The 26,889-nt window shown below is 36.0% G+C and overlaps 1 protein-coding gene across 2 annotated transcripts in view; it reads right to left on the reverse strand.

Annotated features, from left to right (window-relative positions):
* The window catches only part of LOC118737931, a 59,846-nt gene that overhangs the window by 30,467 nt on the left and 2,490 nt on the right, over positions 1-26,889 (reverse strand). For both annotated transcript variants that reach the window (XM_036468767.1, XM_036468762.1), the window contains exon 3: positions 10,049-12,691. In XM_036468767.1, coding sequence (XP_036324660.1) covers positions 10,049-12,691 — 2,643 coding nt within the window. The remainder of the gene's footprint in view (positions 1-10,048; positions 12,692-26,889) is intronic.

Genomic DNA, 26,889 nt, shown 5'->3' on the forward strand with positions numbered 1-26,889 from the left:
TTTTTTTTTTTTTGACTGATACTCCTCGGAAGTGACGGAACTGTGACGTGCCGTGACTGATGTGTGCGGATAGACCATAAAGGTTTCGTGAACCATATTTCCACGAAAAAAAAAAACTAAAAAATTTTTACTTTAAAAACCTTTCAAATATTTAACAACCCTTTACTCATTTCTGCTCCCCACTGTATCGATGGCTGAGTGGAAGATCGATCCAACTCAGAAACCAGCTCGAAAACGACCTACATATCTCAGAAAACTTTTCAAAAACGCCTTACTTCAGAAGCGTTTGATTTGGCTGCTTAGATAGGACATTCCTCAACCAAATTCTGAGATAGAGCGTTTTTTAACCAAATTCTGAAATAGGGCGTTGTTGAAAAATTTTTTGATATAAGGGCGTTTTCGAACTGGTTGCCGAGATGGGTCGCTGAGCTTCCACTCAGCCATCGGGATGTTCTCAAAATTATATAAAACTAAAAGTTAGACTATAATTATAAATTGTAAGCATGTCTACTCGCCAAAAATGTGACCAATGCGACAAATCGCAAGCCTTCATATCATGAAGCAGACATTTGCACGAAAAAATTTAAATTTCCAATTACTTTTACAATTTTTTTTCTTACATATTTGTAATCAAACAGCTGCCAAAATAAACTCCAAATATTCAATGTGAATGATTGTGATTTAAGTTTTCCACTCTTAAGGTTCTCGTTTTTTAAGCAGTTATTCCAAACTGATATTAATTGATGTAGAGACGTAAATATATTCTATGTTTTAGTCAAAAATTTAAAATTGGTCTTAAAACAAATCTACTTTAAAATTGGTCCTCTAAAAACCAACCACAATAACGGTTTAGTCCGACGCAAAATGGAAACCCACTGAAATTTTTAAACTATATTTTACCAGTTTGGAAAAAGAAGCGAAAGAGTTTGGTCCTGCGGTGAATGAAAATACTCCTCGCGTATTGAGACACACGTTACTGTTGCCAGTTATAAATTTGAAGTAATAAATGACATTTGAGAGGCATAAAAACTACCAACAATGCCTGGAGATCTCTCTACAAATCTCTCATGGAAACATGGACGATGTCGAACAAAGATGAGAAGGCTTGGAGGGCTTTCGAGAGCACTATTATACTCAAGATCTATGGCCCTGTTCACATGGCCGACGAGAACCGAAGATGGAATAACGAACTGTACAAGCTTTTTAACGACATGATTATAGTTAAGCACATGGAAATACAACGATTGCGCTACCTTGAACATGTTGTAGACTCCGGTAAAAAGATCCTTCGACACGAACACAATGCAAGGACCAATTGGCGATGTTTTTTTTGGTATCGGTGCAAATCGAAGAAACGGATGTAGAGCCAAACAAGAAGAAGAAATTTTACTGAAAAATTCAGCCCTTAATTGTTGTTCATTAAAGTGCTAATATTCATTACTATGGATGCGTTTTCTGAAGAGTTCTGACGAGTTCGCCGACACAAACTAGAGTTGTCAGACTATCGATACTGGCGCCATCCGATATTTTCTCACTATCGATACTATATGAAAACTTCAAACTTTATTTGTTTCTATTTTCGTTGTTATGCATTGCATTTTAATATAAATTTGAACCTTCCAGGCTTATTTTTACATTAATAAAAAATAAATCAATTTTATATTTAAATTACATACATACTTACAGACTGCGACAAAACGATATCAACGAGACATTTCGACCAGTTTTGGCTTTTGTTTGTTTAATGTGCAGTATTTTTATAAAACAAGTATAGCACAATATATCGCGCGTTTAATAATATAGAGATGCAACTCAAAATTTAAGTTTTTGAGGATTTCGTTATGCAATCAATAAAGTTTATAAGTAGAATATGTTTAGTCTAACAGATAACCAAACTTTTTGTATACCAACTCTATGAAATGATAAAATTTTGATCGCATTTTCCCACAAAATGGAAATTTTGAAATACTTCCTTATATAATTAAACGTGCGATATAACAAAAACCATACAAAAAGTATCACCCGTATGCTGTAACTCCGAATATTCGTAGTTACAAATTCGTAGTTCCGTTCCGAAAAATCGAAAATTGGTATGCTGTAATCCGATCGTAACTATCAACGGCACTGCCAGCTAAAAGCGCAAAATTCGCAGTTCTTAGCTTTGGCAGAAATAAATCAAAATAAATATAATCGTAAGTGAATAGTGAAATTCAAAAAAAAAATTAGTTGTTATTTTAAAAGAATTTTAAAAGTGTAGAATACAAAGGAGTCAGTGGCCGGAGCACTTTTGTCTCAGGAGGAAGAATATGCTACAGCTAACAGTTGCATTAATATACAAAGGAGATTGCTAGTAGTTCTGATCCATTTAGCTTGTGAAAAATTTCCGCGTAAGCAAAGACGCATTTAAAAGCGTTTTAATAACACTGGTTTACAGCAAAAATGTTCTCTGGATGCCACTATCCAATTCCTATTTAGAATTGCGCGATGATTCCGAAAATCGAGTTAATTTTTTTTTCTATGGATACATTTTCGAGATATCTGAAATTTACCGTTAGTCAGCTTAAAGCAGAAATTGGTTCCTTTAAATGACGTACGTATATCTTACGAACCAATTTAAAAATCTTAATATAAAATACGGCAAAGAAATGAAATTCTCCATAAACCGTATATACATCACTTTCCGTTAGGGCTTATAGTTTTTGACAAATTAATTAATCATTCCAGCTTTTTTTTTTTAAATGAAAAAATGAAAAAAAAATCAAACTTTAACAGAAGAAAAATTTAGAAAATAACAGGTTTTGAGCCAATTTTTTGCATTTGTACTAAAGCCTGTTCTGTTAAGGCCTGTATGCAGCTTTCAAGAAAAACAAAAACTCCATATAAAATGACGTACAAGAAATGGCTAAGAAATAGGAGCTGTAAAGAGTGTTACTCGGGTGCTCGTATTTCATAAAAAAAATCTTTGCGCATTTTCATTTGACCACTCATTATTTCGTATTTATCCATCGATTTTCTTCATCAGTAACTTGATTTTTTTTTGTGACAGAACAGGCTTTAACACAAATGCAAAAATTTGGCACAGAACCTGTTATTTTTTAAATTTTTTTTCTTTAAACTTTGACTTTTTTTCACTCTTTCATTAAAAAATAACAAAGGCTGGAATGATTAATTAATTTGCCAGAAACTATCGGTCCTATCGGTAAGTGATGTATGAACGGTTTATGTAAAAATTCATTGGCTTTCATTTACCGTATTTAATATTAAGATTTTTAAATTGGTTCGTAAGATATATGTACGTGATTGAAAGCAACCAATTTTTGCTTTAAGCAGAATAACGGTAAATTGCAAATATCTCGAAAATGTATCCATAGAAAAAAAATTAACTCGATTCTCGGAATGACCGAGCAATTCTACATAGGGATTGGATAGTGGCATCTGGAGAACAAAAACCAAATTAAAATTTGTGATCCAGTGTAATTATGGAGGAAGAGCTTGGGCGAAGTATAAAATCATCATCGCTAGATTGATGGCAGTTTTGAGGTTTTTCGCTGAAGGAAGCTACGAACATGGAGCTGGGGAAAGATTTTGATGTGGGGTTGGCGCAATCCACGTTCTCAAAAACATCGACAAAAACTTTAAACATTTTGCATGCATTCCACCATTTTTTCGCATTGCGACCGATTTGTTGTGATCTTCGGCCTGATATGTTGGATATATTTAATAATAATCAATTTTTTTTTTTCTATTTACACTTTAACTTACATATTTTTGCGTTTACACACTTTATTTTATTGATATTTTAAAACGATTTCTTTCGCTCCGACCATCGTACAGTTCCATAAGTAAAGTAACTCTTCTTCTTACCGTTTTTTACTGTTACTGTATTGGCGATTTTGGTTCAATGTGTTAATGTATTTTGAATAAATTGTAATAGAAATGGAAGAAATTGTAATGGAAATTAAAGAAATTGTAAAAGATAAGAGCAAATGAAAAAAAGGTGATCTCAGCTGTAGGCATTTTTCGGCAATCAGCTGATAGTGTTTCTACTTAGGAAACTGTATTATGGCTCCGACACTAGTTGCTCTTCGTACAAAATTTCCGACAAATACATAAAAATGACAGCTACGTCGGATGCAGCAGGCATACCAACATTACGAATTACGAAGATGGCCTCCGAATTACGAAATTACGATACGACAACGCGAATTTCAGCATACCGATTTTACGATTCGTAGCAAAATCGAATCTACGACGGATTACAGCGTAGGGGTGCATATTTTCTAGCCTTATTTCCTGTTGATTTTTGAGAATTTCTTTTCCTTCCACATACAAAATTTTCTAACATTATTTATATGATAGGAAATGCGTAATACTACGATCGAATTAACGAGTTACAACATGTTAAATGGGCTTGAACCAGTTAAATGAACGAAACGTGTTCGTAAACAACGTAAACAAGTTAAATCCCATGCAATTGTTGTTGAAAAATTTAACCAGTTAAATTATTTAACTCGTTTGACCACCAGTTGAGCGCAGAGATGTATCAGAAAGCTTTCTGTTTCATCCAATCAGAAAGAGCCAAACGCTTTCATTTGACATGCCAACGCTCAAAAAATGTACATATAATACACACTTAGGGACAGGAATTTTGTTGATACGATACGATACCATATACTTTTGGCATTCGATACCGATATTTTCTACTCGATAGTTTTAAAACGATATTTTTTGGAATCGAGTACCAGAACCCTAGTATCGTATCGAATGTCATAAACTCACATTACAAGGTTAATGTTTTGAAATTTGTACGAGTTTGACATAAAAAAAGAGGAAGAACCTTATCTGTCGCTGGAAAAATAGAAATAGATCTAATCTGGCCGCAACGACAGTCGTCGCGTTGCCCGGTCGGCGCCAAAATAATTATCTACATAAGAGTACGTGTTAAAATAATTTGACAGCTATGGTCCATACCTCGCCGTTTTCATTGTGTTCTAGCTATTAATGTTATGAACCAAAAGGGGTCCCTACAGTTTTATGTCGACTTTGAACGGCGATTTTGTTTTAATGGGAAGCTGTTTTTTCATTTTCAAGTTTTGAGCACTTCTAATCATTACACCATATAAATTTTTTGGATTTCGGTATCGATATTTGGAATATCGAGTCTTTTTATTCCGATATTAATGGGTACCCGATATGCAACAATTTTCATTCTAATACTTTTTCGTTAATTTCTGCATCCAAAAACAAAAAAATATAATTCCTAAACTTTGTGCAAAACTCGCGAAAATTCAGCAAATTTCATGAAAATTTTCAATTTTTTTATCCGATTTTTTAGAATTTTTTTAAATTTTGAGTATGCAGATTTGTAGGCCAATCAATTTTATAAAAATAAAGTGCAAGTTTTAAGTAGCTAAGAATTACCGTTGATTTTTGGCATTTTTTTTTTTCACGCAGTCTCTTCCATACAAAAATCTTTTTTCGAAAATATTTTATATGGAAAAAATGCAAAACAAAAAAAAATCGTTTCTAATTATCGGCCAAGCACTGTATGTATGTAGGTACAGTGACGAGCAAAACTGTAACATGGTGTGACCCTTTTTATTTCAGCCACCGCTATCTTTCCAAGTTCTAACGACATTCATACTTTTGTTGTATATTCTTATTGGTACACCTGTACTTCATCTCTCATAACCAATTGAAGTCAAACCAACAACAATAATAAAACCAGCAGACAAAAATGTAATTTAAGGCATATGTTACAGTTTTGCACTTATATATTTTTAATAACTTTTTGACAATTTTCACGAAAAAAAAGAATTGTTAACACAATGTTCAGCATACTTTTGCTTTTTTTAGTTCCTGGATGCAATTTGGCACATACCTTATTTTTATCTCTGTAAAAATTCTGGAGGTATAGCCTCCCATATATCCTTGGTTTGCTTTCATAGCTCATGTACTCCATTGGACGGACTTGGATACTTAGTAAGCTGCGCTTTTAGTTGATTTCGCAAATTTTCGACGAGATTCATATCCGCGGATTGTAGAGGTCATTTCAAAATAGCAAATGTTTGCTTTTTCATCCAGTCTTTGAGAACATATGCAGTATGTTTTGGGTGATTTTTCAGCAGAAACTCTCATTTTTCGACTACATCTTGCAAATTTTGTTGAAACATGAACAGATACTGTTCCTTACGCATAATATGTACTAACGGACCATCAAAATTTTTGAAATACAACCCCAAACTATTAGACCGACCACTGTCATTCACAGTTTGCCTTACATGATGCGCTTAGGCTTAATTTGGGCCTTTGATCCAATACCATGCCCGGCCATCTGATTGAAAGTGATTAATATAGTCTAGTCAATCCAAAAAACCCTCAATTAAATCTTAAAAATGTGTTTTTATTGCATTCTGTAAGGCCTAACATATCCCAATAGGCAACGGTCCGGGTTTCTTGCGATGCAGCAAAGCGCTACCACACTCGCACATGTATTTTGATCAAATTTGCTTTTTTCTTCTTTATGATGCCTTTGCGCTCAATTTGGCAATTCTTCGCCTCGCTGTCTACTGATTTGCATTAAAGTTTAATACCTTAAGCGCTTCTGAAATAGCGGCTGCATCGCTACTTGCTGCTAAGTTCACAAGATATCGGACCGTAATATTTTTTGACAGCCTTCCTTTGTCCTTGGGAATGCTTTAGGCTATATATTGTCTAAGTCCTAACATTTTTAAGTAGCAAACTGCACAATTTTTTGCAACTTTTCCTGCGGTTCCGCCTTTCCGCAGTAAATCTACTATTTACATTTATGTTTCCTGATTAACTATATTATTTACTGGTGATCACTTCTTCAATAAATTGCAATACAGAAAAAAGTCATCTGACTTCCATCTAAGTAAGAGATAACTGTAAAAGGCAAAACTGAGGGTGAACAAAACTGTAACATTTGCCTTAATTTACATTTTTGCCTGCTGGTTTTATTATTGTTGTTGGATTGACTTCAAATCTTTGTGAGAGACAGGGAGTAGGGGTGTACCAATAAGAATATACAACAAAAGTATGTAAGTCGTTAGAACTTGGAAAGATAGCGGGGGCTGAAATAAAAAGTGTCACACCATGTTACAGTTTTGATCGTCACTGTACATCATTCCTTTAAAAATAATAAAAAAATTACAAAAGCTATTGCTATGTAGTTGATTTTTTGGAAATTCAACTAGCGTCAACAGGAAGTTGCTGAAAAATCGAGTTGATTTTTGGCAATTTTTTCTCGCCTCTTCTTCCATACAAAGTATTTTCGATTTTTATTTCTTTTTTTTGTATGGAAAAAGTGCATAATACCTTCAGAAAATAAATCATCAAAAAATCAACGCGATTTTTTAGGAATCTCAAACTTGCATTTTATTATAATACAATGGGCTAAACAAACTCAACTACATATTAAAAAAAAAAATCTCATTGAAAAGTTGAAAATTTAGATGCAATTTTGCAGAATTTTCATAATTTTTGTACAAGTGTGAAATATGAATTTATACGGGGTTTGTTAAATAATGAGCTATACTTTTATAAAAAAAATTAAGTATAAATGAACAAAAGAAAAATATTAAACATTTGTTAAAATTTCCCGAACCTATTAATTTTTCTTTAATAATTTATAAACAAAAAATAAATAAAAGTATTAAATAAACAAAAGACAAATATGCATAACTTGTTAAAATGACGCGACTCAATTTATTTTTCCACCACTATTTCAATGTCAAAAACTTGTAGTCCATTTCCACCAAGCCTTAACAGCAGTTTATGCCTATTGGAAAAAGCAGATTGCAACACGGAGGAGTTAGTTGCTCATATTAAGTAGAAGCAAACGAAAGGAAAAAAGCCAAAATTAAGAAACTAACCTTGCCGATCACCTCTTATTAAAATTATTGTAACGTATGTATTTAAGCTCCTAACTGCAGTTAACCATTTGGTGGAAATCGGCATTTACGGATGCGTGCAACTAATTAGCAACGAAATTCAAAACAATATTGCTTGCAAATTTCATTAATCATTATAACACATGATCAAAATATTTTTTTACATGGAAAAAAATCCGCAATACCCTCGACAAAAAAAAAATTCAAAAAAATCAACGGTAATTTTTAGCGACTTGAAACTTGCACTTTATTATACTAAAATTGAATGGGCTTCAAAACTGCATACCCGAAAATTATCTAAATATTCTAATTAAAATTTTTGAAATTTTGATGACAATTTTTTGAAGTTTGATTAATTTTTTTTCCAATTTGTGCAAGCTTTGCAACTTTTGTTATTGTGGTTTCTGATATAGATTGAATTATATTTTAAATGAAAATTATTAAAAATAAATAAATAAACATAATTTGCAAGCAATATCGTTTTGAATTTCGTTGCTAATTAGTTGCACGCATCTGTATATTCAGTTTTTTTCAAACATTCCTAAAAGAAGTCGCATTACTTTGATTTTAAATGTCTAGATTACGCAACATAATAACTATCGTAAGCGCCAATACTTTGATTAATTGCCTATCATAATGTTTACAGAAAGTATCGTAAGCGGGATGATACCTTTAAATATTAAGATATGAAAAAAATAAATAGGCATATCAGAAAGCTAACAGTTAGAAAAAAATATTGTTGTCCACTTATATCCAAATAAAGCATTACACTGTTTGAGGAAGAAATGAAAAAAACTTTCTACTGTAAAGTTTGCCTATGGTCGCTTACGATAAAATCGAAAATAGGGCTCTATATGTAATGAAAAAATGCATATGGGATGTAGGGATATCAAACGCATTCATTTTTTTAACCACGCGGAATTGAGAAAAGTATCTTATTCAGGATAAGTAACACTAATTCGGATTACTACAAAGTTATTTTATTATGAAAATAACCATTCCGGTTTTCGGACTATAGAGTTGTCAGTCGGCTTATCGATTTTTGACTGAACACAAAAGGGCCGGAGTAAAATACAACAAATCACGAAAGTTTCGAAAAGTTGCGAAAATTTCACGAAAAAAAGACTCGAAACCTTCGAAATATCATAAATAAATCATTTCATTTTTAAAAAGGCCTGAAAAGTAATGATTCCGAAAAGCTTCAAAAAATACCGAAACATAAACAATTTTTTTTTTTATCAATACATAAGCAATGAAAGTAAAATATCACTTAAATATGTAAGTAAATACATATTTCCGTCAGGGTAGGAGTATGATGTATTATGGAACGATTTACCGTATTCCTTGTAAAATTTCTAAAACGAAAAATTATACTTAAGATGGTACAACGCCGAAACCGGTTCACCGCCATACCAAATTTGACAAAGGATGACGGGAAATCATTCACAATACATCGTATAATACATATGTTAAAATTTAAAAGTAATAATACATTTTTTTTGTTCATAATAATAATTAAAATATTTTAAACCATATTTCATGTTCTGCAAATATAGGATTCTACTTGCACCTCTCTATTAAAAGTGTCGTAAGTGCCGTTTTCTTGTATGTCATAAACTTTTAAATGGCTAATAATATTTTAGGTCTGAAAAATAAAGAATATTTTTAGTCATTAAAAAGCTTATGAAATACAAAAATACGACACATCCACGCCCTGTAAATATCCTATTTATTAAATCTTTCACTCTGTCACCGAAGACTTAAATAACTATTCAAAGTAGATAAATAGTAAACACATCCACTCTTATTATTTGTATTCAATTCAATAGCGAATTAAAGCACTTGGAAAATAATTTGTATTTAAGTGGCTGTATAGTTTCTTTTAGTAAAATTATCAAAACAAAAAAACAAAAATTTTCCTCAGTAATAATCACACTTTAAATGTTTCGGATTTATCTTGAAAGCGATAACACTTCCAGCAGCACTTATAAAAATAGTCTATCAACCAGCAGCGAATCGATGTCGCTTATTGCTAATAGCGTTTTTCTACACTTTTTGCCATTTTCGAAAAATTGCATTGCCATCGTTATTTATCAAAAATAGTTAACATTTTATTGTTTTCTTCCAATTCATACCTTAGCTGCTTCGCTATCCTGCTGAGTTTGCGCTTGCATTTCTGTAGATTTTGCAACTTCCTGCGATTCGGCAGAGTATACTGAGAAGTTCGGACAATTCGAATCGTCATCATCATTTCCATAATCATTATTTAGCTGTTGGAATATGGGAGTGCCCCAAGGCATTGGTACACCTGGCGGTGGCGCCGGTGGTGGTGGAACAGTCATAATTGGTCGGATAGATTGCATTGGCGAGTGCATGGACAGTGATGGTGGTGGGCCACTCATCCCCATTGTTTGTGGTGGAGGTCCCGCCATAGGTAGCGGTCCCATAATGGGCGGTGGACCCGACATATGTGGTGGACCTGCCATTGGTGGTGGGCCCGACATAGGCGGCGGTCCGGCCATTGGCGGAGGCCCGGACATTTGCGGTGGGCCAGACATTTGCGGTGGGCCAGACATTGGCGGAGGGCCAGACATTTGCGGTGGCCCAGACATTGGTGGTGGTCCTGACATACCCATTGGTCCACCAGGCATTAGCGGTGCTGGACCCACGACTGGTTGTCCACCCATTACCGGCGGTGGCAAATCGCCGAAAAGTGGATTCTCATTTGACACATTCTGCTGTTGAGGTGGCTGACTATGTTGTTGTTGTTGTTGTTGTTGTCTCTCGTCATCGTTACGATTCATGAAGGGCAATGAGTTACGTTGGTTGTTGTTATTGCGTTGATTGAAGCGCATTGTGAAGGGCGAAAAGTTTGGATTCGGATTGTTGTTGCTGTTGTTAAAATTTTGATTGCTGAAGTTGAAATTGCCGCGACCAGCCAAGCTGTTGTTCGAATTGCCGCCTCCATCACCACCAGTTGAATGTCTGTACTGGCCACCACCGCCTCCACCCCCACCGCGATAATTATTTTGGTTGTTGTTATAGCGATTGTTATAGTTTCCCCCACCACTACCGCCGCCGCCTCCGCCACCGCTGAAGCTCTGATTACCACCACCTCGTGAATAAATCGGCGCCTGCGTAACCCCATCAAGGGGGTTGATGGGTGTATTAGGCTGTTCAGTTGCGCTGTCAGTTCGCAAAGTCGATGTTTGACGCGTATTTGAATCGGCATTGACGCTCACATTGCTGCTGTCAGCGCTCTTGGTGCCAGTTGGCAGCTGCAAAGTGCCATCAGAATTAATACGCACATTCTCCATGTGTCTGGCAGCGTTATGCCAGCGGTCTTGTATGTCCATTATGCTTGATAGCAAATCGCCACCAGCAGGCGCATCCGCTTGCGCTGATAAATCGGGAATCACATTTCGTCTATTATTGCCTTGCAGCCTACCCAAAAGTAAACCTTTGCGTGCTCTTTGTGAGCCAAAATTGGATATACGTATGGATGTTTGCATAGCAGTGCCATGCCCGCTTTCCAGCTGTATTTCATGTTCAATGCCACCGTTATCACTATCCGAAAAGTATTCCAAGTCATTGGCGCCACCGAATAGCGAAAGTCCTGCCGACGCGCCGGACAAGTGCGAAGTGTAGGTGGGATCTTTCTTGACGCCCATTTGCTCTGCCAAACGTTTGCTAGCTGTCATGCGTTCACCGGTGCTGGTACGAAGCGCATTGCGCGCTGATGCCCTACGCTTGCGCCGACGCCTTTTCATAATTTTCTTAGTGGTTTTAATGGCAAATTTCTCATCGAAGTTATTCAGATCATACTCGACAACATATGTACGCCTGCGCGTATGCCGGCGGCGACGGCGTCTACCGGGCCTACGGCGGGTGCTGGCTGCTCTAGTGGTGCGCGTGGTTGTTGTCGTAGTGGTGGTGGTTGTGCTACTTCGCGGCCTGCCACGAGCGCGACTTACGCCCGCGCTTGTTGTCGTGGTTGTGGTTGTTTCGATTCGGGCTGCCCTGCTGCGTGTTGTGCGCAAGACGGCTGCGCGTATGCGTTCATTTTGACGAGTGCGCAATATGCGAGGCTGCTGTAGTTCTGTGACGCGGAGAGCTGCTTGCGGTATACCCATGTCGCGTATGTCTTCGTAGAGCAAATTTAGATCTTCGGAAACATTGTCACTTTCAGCTGATGGGTCAAAGCAGTTGTCGCAATACCATGAGCCCTCTGGTATCTGAGTCAGGCGTGGTTCTAGACAATCCATATGGTAGCCTTGATTGCACTCGTCACACAACAGCATAACATCTTCGCGATCTGGGCTATTGCAAATTTCACAGTGAGTTATATCTTCGTCAGCAGCGCCCCCTTCGTCTTCGAATACTAATTCTTTATTAATTTTATTTGGATCTACGTTAACCTCGCGCACGATTCTACGATTTTCATGATTTTCCCGCACGATAATCCGTTCAAATTCGATACGATCAATTGGACATGTCTGCACATTCTTGGACCAAGCCTCAATGCAGCTGGCGCAGAAAATGTGTGCGCATGTTGCTGGCGAACCGATTTCTTGTTGTCGAAAAGTGAGGAGACAAATCGGACATTTCTCGAGCAATTCGTTGCTGCTGCTGTCCGAGTTGAAACCAGCCTCGGTGGCTTCTTTCTGTTTGTTGCTTTCTTTGTCCGCTGCCTCATCATGCGAAATTATTTGCTCATCTTCTGAAGTAATGATTTTCTTTGATGATTTGGTTACGCGCGTTTTTGCCGAACGATCGATCTGTAAAATAAAAGGTATAAAAAGCTATTAAATTACGTTAAGAAATTAATTATTGAGAAAAATAAAATAGATCGCTCATTACTGTAATCTTAAGTTCTTGCATGGAAGATATAATATAAACCAATCTTAGGAGAAAGTTGGTAGTAATACCCCGCACCGAATTGGAAGAGTTTTGATTATTTATTTAAAAATATACTTTTTAATAATCATTTTCCGGGTAAATAAAACCTCAGAGAATGAAAGTTATTAAAAAAAAAAAAATACAGACTGGCTTAGTGGATAGTTAATCAACCACCGGTAAAGATCAGGGCTGAAAACCGCTCCAAAAATCGATGCGGTTATTGGTATGTTTTTGCTGTAATAGCATACCAATTCTCAAGAATTTTTGGGGAGTGATGCTGGAGTAACAGTCCTTGGCCAGATATAAATCTGGATTATTCATGTGTATCGCTGTACAGCGGTTCGATTCGTTTCATTTGACAATTTTTTTATAAATACTTGTTCTATATTTAATAGACATTTCTGAAGTTAAGTTTAACTAGTGATTTAATATTAAATATATACATAGGCTTTGTTATTGAGATCAAATTCATATATAAATAGTATGTTGTGTAATATTTATGAAAACTTTCGTTAATCACAAAAGTTAAACTGATGCCAGATAAAACTTTGTGGCTTTGTGTGACATTTATTACTTTGCCAGCAAAACGCCAGAGGCAAAAGGTATGCCACAATTAACACCAAGGAAACAATTTTGCACTGCGTTTTTACTTGCTGCAGATTTAATATATGTAGGTATTTAGTTTTAACAAGCAATTTTTAAGCAAAAAAAAAAAACGACTGTTGGAGGGTTAAAATGTACTACAGAAATGTTACAACAGGAAATTTTAGCAGGAGGCCGCTGTAGCTGAGTGACTAAAAGTGCGTACTACCAAAGAACGTATATAGATAACAAGAAGGGACAACTCGTTATAATTGTGGCGAAAGTGCGCAACAGGGGCGAGCCTTCTCTTTTGCCACAGTGCGTTTTTTGAATGGATGAAAAGAGAAGGCACGCCCCTATTGCGCACTTTCGCCACAATTATAACGAGTTGTCCCTTCTTGTTATCTAGGTTCTTTGGTAGTACCACTCCTTAGGACCTGGCCGATAAACATCTAAACTAGAAAAAGATTAGTCTAACAGCGGCCGCCCATCGGCAGCCAATGGCAAACCTCCGAGTGTATTTCGGCCTCAAAAAAACTTCTCATAAAACACCAAACACTTAGCAAAAGTGTAAGCGCCAAATATTTATTTATGTATTTATATTAAATTAGATTTTCAATAAAGACTTTTTCTCTTCGAAAATTTACTTTCGGAATGAAGTTTTTCCTATTTAATTTTCAAATCTAAATTTTACAAAATTCTTTAACATCTGCTGTGAAAATAGTGAAATGAAAACGTTAATATTTTTCTGTAATTGAATTTTTGACCAAAACGAGGAAACTTTTACTCTCTGTAAAAACCGTACGATAAAGTGGTGGATCCTCTCGATTCCATAACCCTAATCAAGTTTTGCATTGCTATCGACCAAATTCACAATATCGATAATAAAACCAATACAAATATCGATAACAAATTTCGATACAAAATTGATGATAATATTGGTAGCAGAATCGATAAAAATATCAATACCAAAATCGATAAAAATATCAATAGCAAAATCGGATAAAATATCGATAACAAGCATCGATAAGAAAATCGATAAAAATATCAAAAACAAAGTGAAAAGATAATCGATAAATAACCGAAGAAAAAATCGATAAAATATCGATAACAAAATCGATGACAAATTCGATAGCATAATCGATAATAAAATTGGTAGCAAAATCGATAAAAATATCCATTATTATATCGACAAGTCCCGAGAATGCCTAAAATCTCTAAAATCCCAAGTAGTTCCCATATTGACTTACCTTTATTTTAATCTTCCTCTATCTTCATTTTTACTTTTATCGGTATCCTCATCCTCATCTTTTACCTTACATTTATCTTTGTTTTTACTTTTATGTTTTTTCATTTTCTTCATCTAGATATTCCCCTTCACCTTTGCCCATATATAAGTAAAGCGCCTTTATCTTTACGCATCTTTGTTTTTGTTTTTATTTTTACCTTTGCCTTTATCCTTTTCTTTATCTATGTACGTACTCACTTTTACTTTCATTCCTGAATTGGTCTTTTTCTAAGTGTTATTCTTTAACCTTTTATTAGCAAGCTTTTGTTAAATTAATATCATATGTACATTCAAGAAGCACTTGCTTTCGTCCCAACCATTTCCGTTGCATGGCATTGGGCGCGTTCATAAGGCATATGTAGCTGTTTAACTCATCTGCTACGAAAGTGCTGGCAACTGTTGAACCCAATAAATACGTCTTAGAAACGGCTTAATGAATATGCTGCCAAATGAACAGCTGATAAATGTAAACAATAAATAGAGATAGTTGCGCCGATAGTATTTAGAATTAAACGCTGAGCTTGCGCCGTATTGAAAAAATCGTTCAATGTTATAATGAATTAAAAATGTGTAAAATTATGTAGCCAAACATCGTAAAAAACTTATAATTAGAAACGTAGTATTATTATAAAATATTTTAGTTACTTTATCACATCAGTAATATAAAATAGAAAATATTTGTTTGAAACTGTCACCTAACAAAGCGGCGTTAAATTTAATACATGCGGCGTAAGTTTTTTTCGATCAGCTGTTTAGGCTAAGCCCAACACGTTAAGTTCGGATAGCATACAAATTTTCCGCTGGAAAAAATGCGGAAAGTTGCCAACTGTGGAGCTGAGCGGAACTACTCAACTGTGCGTTTCTAAGACAAATAGCAAACGGTTAGGCAACAGCTACGTCTTATGAACGCGCCCATTTATTTATCCATCTGGATGTTTGTACCGCAAATATTTTTTGTAGTTTTTAGGCTGCCAACAAAGTTTTTGAAACTTGAGTTTTCTGACTATATTAACCATGTAAACCTAGTTAACTTTCTTAATTTTGTATGAAAAATCAGTTTATTTACGAGGTTTACGTAGGTACGAGGCAACTACTCGTTTTCACGAATACCCACATTGTATTTGAGAATTCTTAGAAATAAGTAAATTAACATAGCAGGCAAACAATATCATTTTGAAGTTGATTACAAATGATATGTCCGATACTGTACATACCCTTGCGGTCAGCTGATTAATTTTGGTGAAATTTTTTTTGTTCAGAATTTTTGGAAAAATTTTAGTATTTTTGTACAAAATTAAAATTTAGTAGGTTAAAGTGCAAATTTCAAGATGCTAGAAAATCGCGTTAATTTTTAATATTTTTTTGTTGACGATGCTAGGCATTTTCTTCCATACAAAAGTAATTGTAGAGCATATAGAATATTAAAAATCAACACGATTTTCTAGCGTCATGAAATTTGCACTTTAACCTACTAAAATTTAATGGGGGTTTTTTTTAAGATTTTTAATAAAAAGTTTAAAATTTTTGGGTGTAATTGTTAAAGTTTGTTGAATTTTTATAATTTTTGTACGAAGTTTGAAATGCACATTTATGTTGTGTGCTGGTTATGTAATGTGCCAGACTTTTATAAAGAAAATATAAACATTAAACAAACAAACGAGGAATAACCAAAACTGGTCAAAATGTAATTGATTTAATCAGCTGATCATAAGTGTACATATAGCTGCGGTCAAAATAATAGCAGCAAAATTCAAAATGATGCAGTTGGCAACTTATCTCTATTTATTTATTGTTAACAATTTTCATTTAAAATATGGACGCCAAATATCAGACACCACATAAATAAAAGTTTCACAGCTTGCACAAGTTCACTAAAACTAATTAAAGTGCAAGTTTCAAGTAGCTAAAAATTACCCTTGATTTTTTTAGAATTTTCTTTTGTCGAGGCCGTCGCGTGTTTTCTTCCATATAAAAGTAAGCTTTGTTCATGCGTTACTAAAATAGAATGGGCTATAAACTGTATACTCGAAATCTTTCAGCAGCGATCAAAATAATAGTAGTAAAATTAAAAATTATATTGTTTGCAAACTCCTGTTTATTTAGTCATTCTTAATAATTTTCATTTAAAATATAGTTCGATATACAACAGAAACCACAGAAATAAAATTTTAGTCAAAATTTCAAACTTTTTATTTCGAATTTTTAGAAATTTTTGGAGTCAGCAGTTTTTTAGCCCAGTCAGTATAAATTACCGGTAATTTTTTAGTTTTTTTTTTTGGTCGGGGGTGTTGCGCATTTTCTTCCATATAAAAATAGATTTTGTTCATACATACATACGTGACATGGAAGAAAATGCTGAACATCCTCGATTGAAAGAATTTGACGGTAATGTTCAGTGGCTTGAAACTTGCTCGAAAAATTTCAAAAAATTTTCAATAAAAGGTCTGAAATATTGAGAATTTTTTTCTGTGGTTTCTGTTATATATATATATTATAAATGAAAATTATTAAAAATTAATAAACGAAAATTACAAACAATAACCTTTTGAATTTTACTACTATTATTTTGACCGCTGCTTACATACAGTGCCGGTCAATACAATAGCTCCCCCTTTTCAAAGTGATATTGTTTGCCACTCATGTTAATTTATTTATTTTTAGGAATTCCAGCCCATATAAACCCAAGATTAAAACTTTGTAGAAAACTACGAAAAAATTTAACAAATTTTAAACTTTTTCTCAGAATTTCGATTTTCTTTTGAGTATAATAATTTGCAAGTTTCACGTGGCTACGAATTACCGTTGATTTTTTAGAATTTTTTTTTTCCGCATTTGCTTCCATATAACGAATAAACACAATTTATTTTCATACGGAAGAAATCCGCAAACACCTTCGGCTTCAAAACTGTGTATTCAAAAAAATTCTAACAAAGTATTTTCAAAAAACCGTATTTAACTTAATAACACAGGTGCACAAAAAAAATCGATAAAAGGTTCTTTTGACCAAACCTAGTCTGTTATATAAATTTTTGGGGTCGCTGAATACGAATCTGAAGTCCGTTTTGCTCCATCACTTCTGGATTTTTCTAGCCTCAAAAAACATCTCGGATTTTACGTGACACGAGAAAATCCGAGGTGATTTTTGAGGTTAGAAAAAAATCTAGACGTGAAGGAGCAAAACGGACTTCAGATTCGTGTTCAGCGACAAACAAAAGATTTTTTTTTGTGGACCTGTGTAATTATCTAAAAATTTATATAAATATAGAAAATAAAGAGAAAGTGAGGTTTTTTGAAGACATTTTATTATTGGAGTCAAAAATATATACCTCTGTCATTCTTTCAAATGTCAGTAGTGAACTATTTAGCATTTGGGCGCGAGGAAACAAAAGGCTATTTATAATATTGTTGCTGCAAAGGCTGCTCCTTTACAATGTACCTAGTTTTTAAAGTTAGCCACTGTATAACGTTTTTGTATCTAAGTGGAATTTCTTCAATATAAATATTTAGAAAAAACTGCATCTAAACCTTTTCAATACACAAATAAAAAGTTATCCTTTTTGACCTATCGGTCGTCCACGCTTAAGATTTTTTTCCACAAATTTTGGGAATGGTATACACACCATAAAAAAATTGTTTTTCTTTTTAAATAATCTACTTGTTTGGTCACAACAAATTATGGCCGAAAAATTGGACAAATTACCCATAGTACAGTGAAAGGATAGGAGGAATAGTGATGCACGAAGCAGTCAATCCTCTTAAGGAATATTTACACATAGCAGTTCAAAAAAAAAGACACAACTTTCAACAGGGCCTCTGTCAAATATACTGGTTTTAACTTTAGAGACGACTTAATACAAATTCCCCAGAGATTTTGAAGGAGTAACAGTTCTTGGCCAGATATAAATCTGGGTTGTTCCGGTTACGTACATAGACCCGACGAGGCCTTTATACAGGTTTTGGCAGGAATCGTGTTCAACGCTTCTCGCATTATTTTCCCCACAACTTGTGCTTATTTCTTCATTTCCGTGCACCGATAGCTTTTTTCGTGCTTCTCATAGGTGTTCTATAGGATTAAGATCCGGCGACTGCGAGAGCCAACCCATAACAATAACCTAAATCCACGACTTAGCAATTTTATACGCATGTTTTGGGTCGTCTTCGGGCATGAATTCCTATTTAAGCGGCATGCGTCCTTCTGAAAAAGGTAACATTACCCGGTCTGAATTTGTTTTGATAATCTGTGGCACACATTTTGTCTCATATGCAATTGAATTGGCCCAACTCCAATCGCCGAACCACTTCCGTACTTTATAGTTTTCGGGGTATACTTGGGATTGAATTCTGCGATCTATGGGTATCGTACGAACGTTTGCCATAGGAACCGAAAATATTTTCCTTGGTCACGATCACGATTTTTCACGATCTTTTTGCTCAAAAACGGAACTTTTCTCGCACATCTTCCTCTTATTTGATTCCATCTCATCATCCTCTTGACAACTAACAGAGTGTTGACATCTACGGCTCCTCAAGCGACTGATATCCATTCGCGAAAGCTCATCAGGAGTGCTTAAAGTTACGGCCCCTATTATGAGTTGCATGCGATCTTCGACTGTGGTCGAAAGTGCTGATTGAACGAATTTTAATTTGGTATTATGACGCTCATTCGATGCACAGTAGCGCTATTTGTAAGACTGCTAAATCCTTTTTGTAATATACATAAGTCTAACAGACTAAAAAAAAAAAATAAATAAAAAAAATTAAAAAAAATGTTGTGCACTTCGCTCGTTTAGGTTGTTCGCAATAGTATATTTTTCACCGCTGAGAAGCCTTGTTTACAAATCGGGCAAACTAAATAGTGTGATTATACATACATATGTAAGTAAATTTGTGCAAATTAAAATAAAGTAAAAAAGAGAGCGAGTTAATAAAAATTTGTACAACGGAGTTCTATTTATATTTAGGAAATTCCGACTGTCTAAAGAGGCGTTTGTAGACCTGCTGTCCGCTACACAAAACCTGCTGCAGCAATGCTCTCGAGCCAAATCTATTTAAATAATTTTAAAACTATCAACATAACATATCTCATAATACGAATTTCACGAAGATCGAAAATCGAATGCAACTCATAATAATAACCTATTGTAAAACCAAGGACTAAATAAATAAATAGATGAATAAAAAGAGGTTAGTTTAGCGGTGAACGGAAACAAGACAAACTACCTTCTGGCAACACATAAACAGATTTCGCGTAATAGGACATGCGTCGCTTTTGGAAGGTATAACTTTGAGAAGTGGAGGGCGGGCTTTGTCTCTCAAGGATCCAGTGTCAATATTTTCACAAACAAATTTAAAACTGAGACTTTGTGCGTTAAATGCACTACTCAGCGGCCGCTCTTCGTATACGTGTGAAACACGCATGTGCTCAGAGAGCGGTCAGTGAGCTAGGGCCTGCCTACAGGGCTGCCAACTTGGCTCAAACCGTACCATTTTTGGCCCTATTTTACTTCAAATGGCATTTAATTTTTCAAAGGTACTTTTGAAAAATACTAATATTTCAATACATTTTTGTGAAATCGTGTACTTCTTTTTCTCAATTTAAATTTTTAGTGTATACAACTGGTTTATGGCGCCATTGGACTTTTGTTTTAGGAATGTGTTTCTAATTTTAATGCTAAATAGGAAGAATTAAAGAGAATGACACTTTTTTGGCACTTTTTTACCCTCAATATGGCACTTTTTAGCTAAGTATAGTTGGTAGCCCTGCCTGCCGACCGACCACTGATTTAAGGCAGCGTGTTTAAATTATAGCATTTAAACCATGAAATGTTAAATTTTTTTCAAGCGCAATACTCTTCTCTCTTCAGAATATAAACCATGTCCATGTTCTGTACCAGTAGGAGCCGCTTTACAAATACTAGATTCCACCAATCCGCTTCATTTATTACTTTTACTCAGTTTCTTTGCTGGAGCCATCTTACTCAAATAATACACATACATACATTCATAGCATATACAGTTGTGCACAAAATAATAGAAGTGCAATATTTTGACCAGTTTTGGCTATTTGTCTTTTGTTTATTTAATGTTCATTATTTTTTTATAAAAGTCTAGCTGGTTATACAACAAACACCATATAAGTTTACATTTCAAAATGTGAACAAAAATTATAAAATTCAGAAAATTTTCACCATTATTTCAAATTTTTTGATCAGAATATTTAGAAAAATCCTAGTATGCAATTTTGGAGCCCATTTAATTCTAGTCCAATGAAGGGCAAGTTTCAGGTTGGTGAAAAATCCATTGAGTTTTGATAATTTTTTTAGCAGCTTTAAACTTGCACTTCATCAGACTAGAATTAAATGGGCTACAAAACTGCATACCAAGATTTTTTCGAAAGATTCTGATTAAAAAGTTTGAAATTTGGGTGAAATTTTGGCCAGATTTTTATAATTTTTTTACAAAGATAGATTTCTGAATTTATTTGCCGTTTGTTGTATATAGATTTAGATTTTTATAGTTATAATTTTTTTTTTAAATATACAAAAGACATATAGCCGAAACTGATAAAAATATCGCACGTCTATTATTTTGTGGACCACTGTATATAGAGCTAAATTTTTCAAACGCTTTTTTGCACAATAGAATATTTTACATTTACACATACTGTTGTGACGGTGTCACGCGTTTATTTCCTATTTAGACAAAATTAAAAAGGTCTGCTACTAGCTTAGTACAAAACAGTAAAGCTTACGGCTATTACAATCAGTGTTCGTAACTCTGAAAATTATGTCTATTAATAATTAGAGCGTTCCAGAACATCTACGATTTGCAGGTTATGCAGGATTTATTCCAAAGTCGTTCCCGTACGCCATGTTCACATACAGCTGTTCCTGTAAAACCTGCAAATCCTAGAGTACGAGAACAGGCTAAATATGTATGTATCCTTTTTGCTATCAGCCAATACGATGTTGACAACGGGTTGATGGGAAATTTAATTGTCAAAACAGGGCTCGAATCGTCACATACGAGATCGTATTACTCGTCACGTAAAAACACAGTTTTCGGATTATGACATACGTGAACGTACTTTTTACCCCATTTAACTTATACGACTGACGGTATCACGTATTTTTCGTTCGTATGGTTTTCGATCCGTGAACGGATGTTACGATTCGAGCCCCGGTTGTTGCCACTTATTTGGTACATACATTTTTTCTGATTTTGATTGTAATACTTTCGATATGCTCTTACTTACATACATAATTATGTATATATGTCTCGATAACTATTCGAAACTGCTTGTGAGAATTGCGGTACCCGAGAATGTGGAGAACTCAATACCCGGGTATCGAAATGCTGGAAAATGTTCGACCAGAAATCGAAAGCCCTAGTAGGTAAGAATACTTCGATTGATTTCACCACCACAAAAAAAAAGTGGTGTGTGCTTAGAACCAGACCCACCTACCGACATGTATTTCAACCCACTAAATCCGAATGAGGTCCGTTTGTCTCATACACTTCCTAAATTCCAAGTAAATTGCGAAAAAACGAAAAAATTGCTCAAAATGTACAATTTTTCAATTTCCTCGAAATTTTGGAGGCGTTAGAGTCAAACGGACATCAGATTCTGATTCAGGGGGTCGAAATACATGTCGGTAGGTGGGTCTGGTTAAAAGCGCACACCACTTTTTTGTGTGCCGGTATTTTCACTAAAAAGCAAGCAACTGAAAGCTACGTCGGTGGTACAAAGATTCAAAATTATTCCATTTAGATAAAGCGACAATGGAGTGCAATGGGGTATAGTCGTTGTGCTGTGTATGAAGTTACAGTTACTCCAAATTTTTCAGTTTAAGGACTCACTGAAGTCTGCAGCGTCTGTTCACCAGTAGGTGCTGCTGCAAGCGGGTGTCTGTATTGGAGCAAGCGGCTCGCTATATAAACGTGTATTTGGTTGCGAAACCACCCCAGTCCCAGCAATGGGTTGTGCGCTGGGTTTGGGACCCGCCACGCGAAAACCCCTTCCAGTGAAGAAGCGAAAAAATGCCTCGCATGAGCCCTCCTGGAAAGTTCGTACCCTTAATGGCGAAGGTGCCTCTGTCCAGCTGGTCGATGTCTTCGTAAGGACAAAAGCTGACATTACCGCCATCCAAGAAATGCGTTGGACGGGGCAAGGCAAGCAATGCCTGGGGCCTTGCGGTCAATACTACGGCTGCATTTTCGCATTTCCCGCTCATTATTTATTTAGTAGAAGAGTAGTCGGATATCAGCGAGCACGAAAGAACAACTGGTACGATGAGGAGTGTCAGGAAGCTGCAGAGAAAAAAAATGCCGCCTACAGGGCCACGCTGCGATCGGGCGCAACGCGACCTATGTGGGACCGCTATAGGGATCTGAAGAGGGAAGCGAGACTTATTTGCTGAAATAAGGAGAGAGGCCGAAATACGTGAGTGCGAAGAGCTTGAAATGCTGGCCGACAAGAAAAATGCCCGAAAATTTTACCAGAGTTACGCGACTTACGGAAGGTTTCAAGACCAGGGCGTACTCTTGTAAGAAAAACAATGGCGACCTAGTTACCGATGTTCAGAACGTACTTAAATTATGGAGGGAACACTTTTCCACGCTACTGAATGGGAGCAGCACGGAAAGTACGAATAGCAATTACGCGGCTGAAAAACAACAAAGCTGCTGGAGCTGACAGCCTGTCAGCTGAGCTATTCAAGTACGGTGGAGACGAGTTGATAAGGTGCATGCATCAATTCTTATGCATAATATGGTGAGATGAACGCATGTCCGACGACTGAAATTTAAGTGTGCTCTGCCCAATCCACAAGAAAGGTGAGCCCGCTATTCGCGCCAACTACCGCGGGATCAGCCTTCTAAGCATAGGTTACAAGGTCTTATCGAGCGTATTGTGTGAAAGACTGAAGCCCACCATCAACGAACTGATTGGACCTTATCAGTGTGGCTTTAGGCCTGGAAAATCCACCATAGACCAGGTATTCACAATATGCCAAATCTTGGAAAAGACCCGCGAGAAAAGAATCGATGTTGAAGAATGTCATCACCTATTTTTCGACTTTAAAGCCGCTTTCGACAGCACTAAAGGGAGCTGCCTATACGCCGCTATGTCTGAATTTGGCATCCCCACTAAACTGATACGGCTGTGTAAAATGACGCTGAGCAATACCACCAGCTCCGTCAGAATTGGGAAAGACCTATCCGAGCAGTTCGCCACCAAACGGGGCTTCACACAGGGCGACTGACTGCCTTTCATGCGACTTCTTTAATCTGATGTTGGAGAGGATAATAACAGCTGCTGGCTTATGTATGCCGATGACATCAACATCATCGGTAACAAAAACCGTGAAGTCTGTTCTGCCTTTTCCCCCAAGTTGGATTAGGAAGGAAGCGGCTATTCGAGAGAAAGATTTTGCGGAAGATCTACGGGCCTTTACGCGGTGGCGACGGCGAGTACCGTAGACGACGGAACGATGAGCTGTATAAGCTTTACAACGACATGGACATATTGCAGCGAATTAAAATACAGCGGCTCCGCTAACTTGGTCATGTCGTTCGAATGGACACCGACGCTCCAGCTCTCAAAGTATTCAACTCGGAACCCGCTGGTAGTAGCAGAGGAAGAGGAAGATTAAAGATTAAGAGATTTAAGAGGCTCACGCGTATGCAGCTTTCCTTTTATTCATACACAAAAGAACACTACCCAGATGATATTTTAGGTTGTTGTTGTTGGTAACAGCATACAAATTCCCTAAAGCGTTTTTGGGGAAAGATGCTGGAGTAACAGTCCTAGGCCAGATATGAATCTGTGTCGTGTCGGTTACGTAGACCCCACTGCAATGGGAACGATATTTTAGGTAGATTCGCTTAAGTGAAGCCATTCTAAAAGGCGTACTCAAAAAGTTATGTCAAAAGCAAAAATATAATCCAAATTGGACGTTCTTGTCACAATATTCTGAGTTCCGACGTTTAAAAGTTAGCTCAAAAATCTGTGTTATTGCAATAGTTAGGTTAAATGAAGTGAGCTGGCCGGAAGTTACAGAGTTACACTTAAAGTCTACTTCATCCGCGCGCATGTCAGTTCAGTATTAGTGAAAAATTAAATATCGTTGCCGTAATCTCTAATAAAGCTGCTCACATAGGTCCGGCACAGTAACTTTTTTACCATCAGTGTTGCTTTAGCGTCCATTTCGTAATTTGTAAAATCAATTCAACTCAGTTTATGACTATAATCTTACAGACTAAAATGGAGTTGGGGCAGAATTATACAAAATTGTTCAGTTGATTAGATAATTTATTAATAATTATTCATATAATAATTATATTATAGACATAAGGAGATATCGAAGGACTACAGTAAATTAAGTAATTTTTACTGATACTGAACCGGCACAGCACTGATGCGGGTAAAAAGATTATTATAATGCATATGCAAGGTATCCTTAAGGTCTAATCAACCAATACCTATAGATATTCCTTTGAGAACCATATTAAGCGACGTGACATTTATAGAAGATATACACATTCGTTGTTGTTATAGTGGCTACATAAACCCCGCCCAGATCGGCTAGTCTCTCAGTATTCAAACTCAACAAACGGGACACCCAAGAAGCGGGCAGTCTCTTTAGGGTCTGTCCATAGGGACAGAGGCGTCAGTTGAGTGGGGCTTTGTGGGCATGCGAAGAGATGTTTCGAGTCGTGGGGTGTCTCTCCGCATGCCGGACACTCAGGATCAGGTATGAGTTATTGTGGTCCGAGTCTCCCGAGACAGACGAAGCTCCGTCTGGTCCACGTTAGGTGGTTGTGTGCAGAGAACGGCATTCACAGGTCTGGAGTCTACGTAACTTGAAACCGACTCCCAGTGTATGTGGCTCTAGGCCTGTCGATATGCTGTCGGGTCCAGGGGTTGCTTTATGTGCCTCTGGACTTTGTACGTCAGTTCGTATAGATGCCTTCTGACATGCCTTGACTCCCTACTAAGAATTGCTTGCAGAGCATTGTGTTGTGCCTTGCGCCTCGTCATGCAGGTGATGTTGTGGCGACATCAGAAGACATCCGGTCACAGTCCGGAGTTCTGTATTTTGTCGTCCTACTGGTCACCGGCGAACACACTGGCGTTGCGTAATTTAGAACCGGCCTTGTATGTTGCCAGCAACGTTTCTTTGTCGAGCACAAGACATCAATTCCATTCTCAGACGCCATTATCGAACAATCTGCGGGGTAAGAGACAATCGAGAACATACAAGAGTAGTCATCACGTTTGTTATTTTCTTTTACTCTAAAATACAGAAAAAAAGAAAATATGGTACGGCCATGAGTAAGTACATATATTTAATACCTAAACAGGTAAATTTTTAACATGAATGTGTTAACATGTAAAACTTAGTGTTATTTCATGTTCTTGGTGGCCGCTGTTATGTAGTGGTAACCTGTAAGCGCTACCACTACGCAGGGCCTGAGTTCGAGTCTAATTTCAGCCAATCCTGTAAGGTTTTCCTTTATTAAAGATTGTTTTAAGTCAAATTATGAACACCATTACAACCAATTCATTTTTAATCAGAAGCAATCGTTGTTGACTTAATTTTGAATTGAAATCTGGTAACGGACGTGACATATCGGACGTGACAGATTTTTCTCCCATACAATATTTTTACTAGTAACACATACCTAGTAATTTCAATTTTTTATTTCATTTTTCAGTTGTCCACCGTTTCGCGTTTTCAAAACCTTTTTAAACCCAGTAGCTGAAGTTGGTCGACAGGTCGATGCCAAAAATTTGAAATACGCTTGTGCCTTGCAAACATAAGCAGTGTTTCCAAGAATATCACACAAAGTAGTATTACAAAAAACAGTTTATATGGACTAATTTTGTTATATACATACATATTTCTTTTTTTTTGTTTTTTATATTAAATTCAATTTAATTTTCTAATATACGCAATTGTGATAGGCCCTTTTCAGAGTGTTTCAATTTTAATTGTATTTATTTATTTATTTATTTTTTTAATAAAATTACTTAATGTCGTACAAAAAAGAAATAAATCAAAACTCTTTATATCAAAATTATGGCTTAAAATGCGGTTGGTTCTCAAAGGAATATATTTAGCGTATTGAAAACTAAACAGCCAGAAAATTTAAAAGCCTGTACATAAGTCATTGGGGGTATTATTAAAAAAATGTATTCTTTTC

This window comes from Rhagoletis pomonella, unplaced genomic scaffold, assembly GCF_013731165.1.
Source record: "Rhagoletis pomonella isolate Grant_MI unplaced genomic scaffold, Rhpom_1.0 Rhpom_scaffold_00001, whole genome shotgun sequence".
In the NCBI taxonomy this organism is placed as follows: Eukaryota; Metazoa; Arthropoda; class Insecta; order Diptera; family Tephritidae; genus Rhagoletis; species Rhagoletis pomonella.